Source organism: Rhagoletis pomonella, unplaced genomic scaffold (assembly GCF_013731165.1).
Source record: "Rhagoletis pomonella isolate Grant_MI unplaced genomic scaffold, Rhpom_1.0 Rhpom_scaffold_00006, whole genome shotgun sequence".
NCBI lineage: Eukaryota > Metazoa > Arthropoda > Insecta > Diptera > Tephritidae > Rhagoletis > Rhagoletis pomonella.
In genome coordinates, this window is record NW_023458560.1 from 10,886,681 (window position 1) to 10,899,100 (window position 12,420).

Here is a 12,420-nt window from a genome sequence, read left to right on the forward strand (position 1 = left end):
TAATCGTATGCTAAAGCATTTGTTAAATAATATCGTTTCTTTTCTGCAACAAAACTTTGGGTTCAAGTGTACTATGCACATGCAGCGACTCAAACGATTGACCACGTATTGAATTTTTTTGAATATTCAAATTAAATATTTTTCTTATCTTTTATACATACATATAAAAAAATTGTAACAGGCTGTACATTATAAATATTAAAGAAAATTAATATAGGGGTCTTTGTTAGAGCAATAGAGGCCAAATTAACAATTTATAGAATTTCTGTCTGTCTGTATGTTTGCACTCGAGAACAAATGCATGAAATTAAATGCAGTTTTCACCGGTGTGTTGCTAGAGGCCTAACTTAAAAAATAGAAAAAAATTAGAGATTTGCCTTGATAAGATAAAGTAAATATTGCAATATGGCTGTCAAAAGAAAATATTTTTGTGGAGGTTGCCACATGTTTGAAAACTTTAATTTAATTAAATTGATAAGATTGCAATATGGGTATCAAACTGAAGAGGTTTCCGGAAGCTTACTGGCGAAAATATATTTTAGGAGAGTTGCCACATGTTTAAACAACTTTATTTATTTAAATTGATAAAATAAATGAGATATTACAATAAGGGTATCAAACAACACAAAAATACTTTTAAGGCGCAGTGAAGAACGCCGATTATTTGCTAATTTTTATAAAAATGATGTTCTAGCTTTAAGAAAAACCATACAACTCAAAAATTTTAATCTTTATGCAAAATTTACGAAAACTATAAATTTCCATCAAACTTTCAAACATTTTAATCCGAATGTTTGAAACATTTTTAGATCTGCAGTTTTATAGCCCATAAAATTTTAGTCTGATGAAGTGCAAGTTGAATTTTTCGTCTAAGGCGTACTTGGCTAAGAAACAACGAACATTAACATGACTACAAACATTCAGGGACGAACAGAAACTATTCGGAACGAAAATGGCACTGAATATGGCACAGCGCCGAAACCGGGTTTTCTCCAAACCAAACTAAAAAAAAACAAAGCTAAAAATATTTCTCTCAACACAGAAGTTGGTGGCTATAACCATATAATGTAACTATGACCAAATCAAGTGTTAACAGAAATATATTTAGCTGACTTTTTTCTGGATGTAAGGCTGGGTTTGCAATACATTTTTCTCCAGTAAACCATTTTTCCTTTTATCCAGGAAGATGGGCTAAACATGACCTACCTAATCAAAGTAGCTGGTGTATTAAATATCATTGTCAAAACACCCACATAATTCTTAAACAAAATCCCTTTATAAGCGATCAAAATGTTAGAGGTGAAAAAATATCGACCATGCTATCGATATATCGATGGTTTGTGTTTTCAAACAATACTATCGATGTTATAAAACTATCGATACTACCGGCTGTAATTGAAGATCAATTGGTAAATTGTCTCCACATCCACACCCTCAATTAACCGAAAAGTCTTATTTTCTCGGTTAACTGAATAAATTGGAGCCTACGTAATCTATTCTACTTCAGTGATAGCTACCCATACAAGAATAGAGTTTAGAGGAGAAAAATCCTCCACACAATCTCAGTTGTCAAAATGAGGCTTTCAGGTAGAGGTTTTCCATTAAGACCTACCTTTAAAGCTGTATTAGTAGATCTCCCATTTGCCCTGCCACTCAATGGCAAACCGAAAAGTTGCGTTTCTTAAATAACGGAAGTCAAATAAAGCAAACAATGGCAATGGGCGTGTCGGTGCGTATCTGGAATAAGGATAAATTTGACTGCATCATTACGTTGTCATGCAAAATTTCCCTTTCTAAGAGAAGTCGATTTTGAGGGCCCCAAACTCTGGCCATTTGATTAAAAAATTCTAATAAAGAAACGAGCACGGTGCCTGTCACTTAAAAGGACCAGAAATAATGGTTCCTACACATACGAGTATGTAGTTTAAAAAAATATACAAAGAATTGAGGTGAGACATTTTTAATAAATCAGCATAGGAATAGACTTCGTTAACAAAATCTCTCATAAAAAAAAAACATATAAATAAAGCACATGTTTTACGTTATATTAAAAAAATATTACATATACATATTCGAGTCATCTGATATCAGTACCATTCTCAAAAGGCCTAGATATTTTACAAGAAAGCACTTAGCGAAAATTTACCAGCAGCAATTGTAAAGCTATTTGTTAAAATTTAATAACTTTTAGTTATTTGATTATTATTACGTGGTTTAACAGGTCGATCTTAGCGAGTTGACAATGCACATTAGAACACCAATTTTGCAATTTTTTGGTGATTCGTTGGTTGGCAGTTCGGCAGCGTGTTTTACTGTGAACTACCTTTTCTGACTTATTTCTTTTAATTTGGCAATTTTATTATATACATCTGCAACTCATATTTTAAACATAAACTTTGTAATGTACTTCGCGCATTTGCTTTCCATCTAAATAAAATATGCGTAAAACTACTAACGAAGCAACGAGCTTGGTGTGAAGACCCCTAATAACGTCAATGGGAAGTGTCGAACGCTTTTTAGCTTAGGGTTTGAGTTCCATACTGAGCCACTGCGAAAAACTCTTTCATAGGACTCATACTTTTTTGTGAAAATCCCATTCTATCCACTTCCCCTAGTAAGCTCCGTGTACACTCCTTTTATCGCCCCTAACCGTTGTTTCGTGAGAAGTCTGTGGTAAATAATGCGGTATATGTATGAACTTGAACTCAAAAAGCGCATTGTTAGAACACATTTCAATGTAATTCAAAGACATCGACTTTGAAGTTGTTGTGCACAAAAGACTCCTCAATTACCTTAGATTTTAGCAGGTGTTTTAAAACTCCTATTGAATATGTTATTAGCTGCAGAAATACCTTTACATACAATCATGTGAAGCTTTCAAATAATTACGCTCACTAAAACAACCTACCTCAAATATTTTTTGTCGTATTCCACCCAAAATCGGCCAAACACGTCGCTACTAACAACCATACACCGAAATATAAATTATATCAAAATGAGGACAGCCAATCAAGAGCTTCTATATCGACCTCTATCCACGTATATATATATGTTTGTTGTTTTGTTCACCTACGTAGATATACCAACAAAAAATGAATATTTTATAGTTTCCTAAAATTTCGACCGTTTTTGTTTTGTTTCGCTGCACCATATTAAAGTGGTTGTCCTAGAAAATTCGACAGTATTTCACGGCATTCCTTTACTAGAGCATACACGCGATTAACATAAACACATTAGACTGCATCACTCCCCATACAAAAGAAAAAAGGGTACTGTGTTTCAATTGGAATTATAAAATCTATTATATTCTAAGACTTCCACTAAAATATTTCGGAAAAATATTTAGATTTACGTGAGCTGGACCGATTTGAAACACCTCCAAAAATTGGATTTTTTGTGAATAAAAATAGTTTCTTAAATATTTTTTTGAAAAAGTCCCTTCAAATGACGAAATGTTTTAAGCTAAAAAAATTTGCAGAAAACGATTTTAAAAGAGTGTAAATCATGATAAAAATATAGTAAGGTAGAACCGCTGAGAGTCACTTTTAAAATTCTTGACGTTTCCAAACAATTTAATTTTTAAATTTACTCACAAACTCACACACACATTTCATTTTCAATCTCAAGCAACAACAATTTCGAACAATTTAAAATTTTTATTTTCACTTTTATATGATTTTAAAATGTTGGCAAACTTCAAGAAAAATCATGGCCGACAAATTGAGAGAACGGTTCTACATTGCTATGTTTTTATCATGGTGTAAATGGTAATAATGAGATTTTTGATGCTGTTTTTTTAACTTTTTTCAAACATTGGTATAAGAAAAACTTGAATAGGTGAACCTAAGCTATTCCGATTTATACTTGTGAGGTATCATGGGAAAGGTATAAACTCATTCAAAGGATGAAAGAGACAGGTAGGATGGACGAGTGTCCATGTTGAATTAAGATGTGTTGGTATTTAGAAACATAAAAAATTGGGACGTGAATGAGTCTTTTTTGCACAGAAATAAAAAGAGCGGGAAAATATTTTTCTACTTATACCCCATAGGTTTAAATCGGAATAGTTTTGGCCCAGTTATTGAAGTTAGTTTTTGTGCTTAATCTATTTTGTTATCTGAGGGTATTTTTTTCAAAAAGTTTTTTAAGAAACAATTTTTATTCATAAAAAAAATCCATTTTTGGAGGCATTTTCAAATCGGTCGAGCTCACATAAACCTTATTATTTTTCCGAAATATTTTGGTGGACGTCTTTAAGTATAATAAATTTTGTAATCCCGGCGGAAAAACCACAACTTTTTTTTGGTGATGCAGTCTAATGTACATGCATATGGAGTTATGTATGTATTTTAATGTTTATTGCCGCAATGCATGTGTAAGGAGTTAAGTAATTCTACAAAAGTGTCTTCCATCTATGAGCTGGTGAACTAGATCCATAAGTGTGAGTTTGTCTATACATTCGCGCATGCAATGAAATATATACAAATATACATCCATATGTACATAAATATGTATGTATTTATTTGCAATTAGGGGATTCACAAGACGTGTTAACCGTCGTAAAATCTTAAGGTTAACATCTTTTTTAATTAAAATGGTTTTAGGGGATTTCTAACTAAACCGAAATTCTTTTAAACTGATAAAGAATATATAGTTAGCCAACCCCCCAACCATTTTAACCGCTATTTTACATAAACAAGTGTTAAGCTTAAGATTTTACGACGGTTAACACGTCTTGTGAATCCCCTAAATGTTTATCAATATTGTGAAATGTCAGTCAGCTCAGCGAATGCAAACGAATTTTTAACAATTTAACCCTAAATAGTATTGGCTGAGCATGTTCCACCTTCGGAAGATGGGAATGGATTCATGGGTGCTGAAGCATTTAGGTATCTGGGCAATACATGTAACAGGGACTAGTAGACGGTTATTGCTCAACTCTTTAATTTAGTTTAGTTTCCGTTGGACATCACTACGTACCTTATAGGGGATCTAGGTGTGCTGCTATTAACGTGCTGTGAAAATCTGTTCAATGGTGGACTTGGCAGGTCTTAAGCCACACTGATAAGGTCCAGTTAATTGGTTCATGAAGGGCATCAGTCTTACATGCAGTATCGTCGATAGGACCTTATAAGCAATGATAATAAATAGGCTCATTCCGCGATAATTTGCAGGATAGTATCGATAGTGTTAATTTTCCCGGCCAAGGACTATCACTCCAGTAGATTCCTCAAAAATGCAAGTAAATGTGTTCAAACGGCTTTATAACTTTATTAAAGAAAGAAGAACTGAAAAAAAAACTAAAGAAAAAATTTAATTATATATGTATTACTAGTAAAAATTTGGTGGGGGGAAATCTGTCGCATACGTTATCATATTTTAATTCAAACTTAAGCCAACAAAGAATTGCTTCTGATTATTTACAGTTAATTGGTTGTAATGGTCCGTAATTTGACTTTATTTAAAGAATGTTTAAGAAGGGAAAGCCTCACATGATTCGCAGAGTACTCTGAACGCACTCCTGTTTTTGTCACGTCCGTTATGACATCCTTTTCATCGAGTTTCTCGACATCAGTGTTCCAAGCGCACCTAATGTTTTTGTCAACCAAATGACGGTATAAATAAAAGCTACACAATGGCGAATTTTTTCATATCTGACTTCCGTTTTCGAAGGATATATTTAACTCTAAAGTCGTCAGCCCATATGGGTGGCATGGTCAATGCTCATATATGTCCTCTACGAGCTCGTAGAATTGCTCTTTAACCTCATCATCGTTCTCCTCTGTAGGAGCGTGAGCGTATATGAAGCTTTGACGAGACTAAAGGCGAATTTAATAAGGTGGTGTTAGCCGTATATAAGTAAAAAAAAATGCACTAGCAAGTTATACACAAAATGACAGTATGAATTACAACAAACACATCGTTTTGACGTAATGCCTTCCACGGCGAAAAGTTCAGCTGTCGCCCCAACACCACCTTATTGAATACACCTTGATGAGGGTAGTGGCAATTCGTTCCCTGGCGGAGTGAAACTGGAGACGAGGTGTCGTAGTCTCCACCTAAATCCCACGCCAAGTGTGTTCGACGTCCCATAGCGGCTATAAAAAACGCCACACGCTACGTACTTCATACAACCGTGTCCCGTCCATCGCATTTCCTGGATTGCGCTAATGACAGCCTAGTATTTTGTGAAGACAGCCAGCAACTGCATAGAGGCCCCTTCCTTTCGAGGCATTTTTCAACTTTGATTGGATTGAATTTTTCACGTGACAGGTGCCAAGTACAGCACCCACAGCACCCATTGGAGGTAAAACATCCATATACTGCTTTATCGACGGCCCTAAATCGGAATGCGATTGAGTATAGTCGTGCAACTGTAACGGCATCCCCAGAGAACGAGAGTACCCCATTGCACTTCGGAGATCTATACCCCAAAAGAGATTATGATATATATATTTTTATAAGTATGTATAAGCGTCTTTTGTTTTTTGTTTTTTTCTCGAGTATCGTTAGCACTTTGTTTGCCTTCCAAACATTTGGCACAAATTTCAAAAATAATAACATTTTATTTACATATACACGCCTCATATTATCTTTAGTATAGATTCTATACTCATCTTAATAAATATATATACAAACATATCTGCATAAGCAAAATGGTCACTACGGTAAATACATATGTACATATGTAATTAGATTCCATTCATTTATATTATAACTTACTAAATACATAAATATCTTTCATCCTTTCCAGCAGACTAGAGCAGCGAAAACGAAAAAGCTACACGGACCCTGTGAACCAGTAAACAGAAAACGACTGTTGACCATGGGTACCGGTATCGAACAGAGACCATGGACACCGACTGTGCGTCGCGGCAAAATAGCCGCGGAGACTTCCAGTCCGGGACCAGCCTGTGTACAGTTACCAACTTTAGTCGGTATGTATTGCAAACGCATACATATGTATTAAATAAAATGTTTATAAGAAATATTTACATATTTCTACCCCGCTAGGCAAAAAAGTGCCAGACTCAAAGAAACCAGGCGCTCCATCTTTTTCTTTTGGACAAAAACATCGTCGAAATTTCGATTCCATTGGACCTGGACCAGCGCAATATGATGTCACGGGCTTAGGCATGAAAGGCAAAGCTACACCACCGGCTGCTAGTTTACGCAGCCGTCCCAAAAACCGAATGCTCTTTACGACACCCGCACCCGGCGAATACGATGTGGATAGAGCGGCAAAGGCCATCATTGATGCAACGCCCAAGTACTCATTCGGCCAAAAACCACCCAAAGAGAAGCCAAGCCTAACACCTGGTGAGTTTTCAACAAGCCTATCTAATAGATGTATGTAAAGTTGTGTAAATATCAGTTCTATAGATAAATGAATGGATGGGTTTGATCAATTTAAGACGCTGCTAAAATAGCCTTCTAACTTTTCTTCCTTATTATGACCATTTAGTACTACATTCATGTATCATTCATGACAGCATGTGCCCCATTCATAATATTTTAGTGTTTCAGTTATGAAGCCTTCTTTCACATGAACTAACAAAAGCCATAGAGATCAAGTGTACAGCAAGTTAGATGGTGGTGATCATCTATTAGAAATAAAGAGGTACCAGGAGTATATATGTATATTGGCCGAATTTTTATACTTATGCAGAAGTAAAAAGTAAAGATTTCGAATATCACCTGAAGGTAAACTCTTCAACTTTTCTCTTTTTAAAATTATTCGTTCTAAACACAAAAAGATTCACATAAACTTGAAAACTTAAGATATTTAAATACCCAAACTTATGGTAAGAACATACATACACATACATATGTACATACGTAGATCTGTAGACCTAGTTGCACAAATAGATTTCGTAGTTTCGGAAAAAAATCTATATACATATGTATTCGTATGTAAATTTCTCCCATCGTATGTAAAAACGCAGGCACATAAAAAAATTACTTTTATAAAATTTTCGTAAATATTCTTTGTCTCTTTCTATACCATTTTGAAATTGTTTTAATTATTTTTTTACCTTTTGTTACAAAAAGTATACATATAAACAAAAACAAAACCTTGTTGTTGTTGTTGTTGTAGCAGCATACAAATTCCCCAAAGACTTTTTGGGGAGTGTTGCTGGAGTGACAGTCCTTGGCCAGATATACAGTATTGGCCAATACAATAGCACCCCCATTTCAAAGTAATATTGTTTGCCACTCATGTTTATTTATTTATTTTTAAGAATTTTCAATTAAAATACAGTTCATTCTCTCACAAAACTCACATAAACTCAAGTTTAAAACTTTTTAAAAGACCGCAAAAAAGTGCAACAAATTTTCACCCAAATTTCTAACTTTTTTCTCAGAAGCGATAGAATTTTTTTGAATACACAGTTGTATAGCCCATTCAATTTTAGTCTAATAATGTGCAAGTTTCAAGTGGCTAAAAATTACCGTTGATTTTTTAGAATTTTTTTCGCCGAGGATGTTGCGGGTTTCTGCCATATAAAAATAAATTGTGTTTAGTCGTTATATGGAAGCAAATGAGACAAAAAAAATTCTAAAAAATCAACGGTAATCTTTAGCGACTTGAAACTTGCACATTATTGGACAAAATTGAATGCGCTATAAAACTGTGTACTCAAAAAAATTCTAGAGCTTCTGAGAAAAAAGTTTGAAATTTAAGGGAAAGTTTGTTGCACTTTTTTGCGGTCTTTTAAAAAGTTTAAAACATTGGTTTATATGGGTTTTGTTGGAAAACGAACTGTATTTTAATTGAAAATTTTTAAAAACAAATAATTAAACATAAGTGGCAAACAATATGGCTTTGAAAGGGGGTGCTATAGATATGTCCGATACTGTAAATCTGGGTCGTTCCGGTTACGTAGACCCGACTGTCGTGGGAACGAAAATAAAACCTTAGAACCCAGGGCTTGCAAATTTCTCTTGTGTGTCGTACCATCTCGTGAGTAATAGAGGAATAGAGATCTGCATAACTCATTTAAATTACCAGCAAAACGCAGTAAGGATTTTAAAATAAATTAGCCCAACATGTTAACTTCGGACAGCCGCCATGATCCTTATAAAAACTTCTCTTATAAAAACCGTTGGCCGTTCGAAAGCGTCGTAAAACTGTAGGCCTCTCTATTTGAGTAATAATAATACAAGTTAAAGTAACTACTTATACACCCGTATGCTGTAAGCCGAAAGTTCGTAAATACGAATTCGTAGCTCCGTTCTGAAAATTCGAAAATTGGTATGCTGTAATCCGATCGTAACTATCAACGGCGTTGCCAACTAAAATAGTGAATTTCGAAGTTCTTAATTAGCTGCTTTGACAGAAACAAATCAAAATTAATATAATCGCAAGTGAACAGTGAAATTAAAAACAATGTTTAATCATATTTGAAAAGGCTTTTTCTTTATTAAGTAAAATATAATGGATTCAGTGGCCGGTGCACTTTTGTCTCAGGTTAAAGAACGTGCTGCAGCCAACTGTTGCATTAATATACAAAGGAGATTGCTACGCGACAGTTCTCATCCATTTAGCTTAAATGATAAATGTATGCTTCCTCTTTTTAAGGGCCTCCATTCAACTAGATATTGTGCCGCTTTAATTCTTGCAACGCTTTCACAAAATTCCGCCACATCCTCTTTAGCTACTTTTACAAAGCCTCGGGAAATGGCCGGCCTTCCGCTCATGCATTCCATCAGTTTTTCGTGTTGCGAGCGATTTGTTTTGATCTTCGACTTGATAATTTTGTAAACATTTAATAACAATTTTTTTCTATTCACACTTCAATTTACATACATATTTTTGCGTTTACACACTTTTATTTATTGATATTTTAATACAATTTGTTTCGCTCCGACACGAGTTGCTATTCGTACAAAATTTCCGACAAATACATATAAATGACAGCTACGTCGGATTCAGGCATACCAACATTACGAATTTCGAAGATGGCCTACGAATTTCGAAACTACGATACGACAACACGGATTTCAGCGTACCAATTTTACGATTCGTAGCAAAATCGAATCTACGACGGATTACAGCATAGGGCTGATAAGCTCGGTATATTTACATGTTGTATTAAATTTTTTGGGTGAAATAAAAGTTGTTTAGATTAATTTTCTGGCATTTAACTGGCTTCTAGATGTAATGTTGGTTTTACAGTTATATTTCAGTTCTTCTTCTTCTTAGTTAGCGCTGTTACGCAGACGATCATATGATCCCTGGTTTTCTCTAAATTTTTTCCGTTCTTACTCTCTTTGACCAACATGCTGATACGCAGAGGGTCAAATTATCAGCGTTTTTCTTTGGCTCAGTGGTATTTCTTCGGTAAATTTTTTTACTACTTTTTACATTTGTGTTATAAAATGACGATAAAAACAAATTTTATCTTAACAGATTACTGCATTTGAAAAAATGTATATATTGACAGCATATCTAAACAATCAGAGGTATGGAAGATATACTTTGTATAGTACCAATCTAAGTGATTTTCACTTCTGTGTTATCGGTATGTAAACCGGTAACACAATTTAAGCTGGTCTATGGTGGATTTTCCAGGCCTAAAGCCACACTGATAAGGCCCAATTAGTTCTTGAAACCTTCCGTAAGTCGCCTAACTCGCTCTTATTGCAGCAAATACGTCTCGATTCCCTCTTCAGATCCGTATAGTGGTCCCATATAGCGGCATCTTTTTTCTCTTCCTGGCACTCCTCATCGTACCAGTTGTTTTTTCGGGCTCGCTGAAATCCGACTACTTCTTCGGCGGCGGTACTTAATGAGCGGGAAATGTGGTTCCACTGTTCGCATCAGTGTTGCCGTTTTGATACATGTGTATCCAATTGGATACATTTTCGCCTTAAATTTTGAGGGATACTTCGTTTTTTTCCTCAGTGCAAATTTGGATACCTTTTCCCATAAGTATTCGTAAGTTGAATGAATTTTCTTTTATTTATGTACGAGCTATTATAAATAACGTTTTTAACAGTTGGCTGCTCATCCTCCAAGCAAGAAATTTTCCTTTATTCTTGTCACTTTGAAAAACTAATTTTTTAGCTACGTGCATTTAATAACACCAAGTAGTTTGCAAATTTTAAAAAGTTTTCCGACCTGTAGTAGTTAACTGTAATGCGAAAAAATCAACTTTTACATCCTGAGCAACCCTTCTCTTAGCATTCAAAGGAAATTGACAACCATGCCGATGACTAATTTTCAAAAATAATAATAGCAAGAATTAACAATTTACTGAACTAAATGTAACAGGTAAAAATTAGTTTAAATTAGTATAATTTTGATAGACTGGGCAACATTTTTTGCATGTATTATTTGTGGGAATCTAATCGCAGTAATGAACATTGAACATGCGGAAAGTTTGGCCCGTAGTTTTAGTCAGTATTTTTCGATTCCAAGAAACAGATCTGGGAAACAAAAGCCCGTAGTTATAGTCAAAATTAAGTCGACATTAAAGTTAGTTGCAGCTTTTTTGACAGGTATTCCATTGAAAATGATGTCAAAAAGCTGCAATTAACTTAAAAGTCGACCTAATTTTGACTATAACTACGGACCTTTGTTTCCCAAATCCGTATCTATGTATGGGAAAATACTGACTAAATGTTAATAAGTTTGTTAAGGGCCCGAGTTTCTCTTCCATAGATGTACTGTGTAAAAATGTTCGCTCTTTTCGGTGGATACATTTGGATTCAATTTTCAATTTTTTATGGATACTATAAAGGCTAAGGCAGTGGCAACACTGGTTCGCATATGTAGGTTTGTTGAAAGCAGGTTTGAGAGTCGAATAGCTTTAAATTCCTTTAGATGGAAATCCTGCTAAATTTTGTAAACAATTATTTGAATTAGCTTTATAGGTATAGCGCTGAATTTTTACAAAAAAAAGGAATTAACTATCTACTGACTTTATTACAATCATTATCATCAATGCTAGGGACCAATTAGATATAATACATTTTTCGATGACGTCGAGCTACTCAACCTAAACTAGTCGATAGCCATAAATTTGTCCTATATTCGAACGCCGTGCGATGAACTATCATAACTCGATGAACTATTTTATTTTTTTATTAAGCACGATTGCTTCATCCTATCTCAGCGCTGTCAGACAAACTATCCCAAACCTGTGCCTTAAATCCAGTACTCAACAGCTTAACGTAATAGAATTAGGTAGGCACGTGTTAGTTAAAGAGCAAGGAAAAGAAAGATTTTGACACTGCCCTATTTGAAAATTTGCCTTCAATAGTTTGTATAAGGCATCCGAATATCATAAAACAAAGCAGGAAAACTGTTTTATTTCTTCATCTATTTATTTCGCCACGGGTCTGGCATTGAATGGAGACAAAACGAAGTATCTTTCGTCATCTCATAAACTGTCGACGCATACGCGTCACGGC

The 12,420-nt window shown here is 34.6% G+C and overlaps 1 protein-coding gene across 1 annotated transcript in view; it reads left to right on the forward strand.

Annotated features, from left to right (window-relative positions):
* LOC118740393 (DNA-directed RNA polymerase II subunit RPB1) overlaps positions 1-12,420 on the forward strand; it is a 58,021-nt gene that overhangs the window by 31,897 nt on the left and 13,704 nt on the right. The window contains 2 exon segments of the mRNA XM_036471910.1: positions 6,758-6,938; positions 7,015-7,320. Of these exon segments, the coding sequence (XP_036327803.1) occupies positions 6,827-6,938; positions 7,015-7,320 (418 nt within the window). The 5' untranslated portion in view covers positions 6,758-6,826.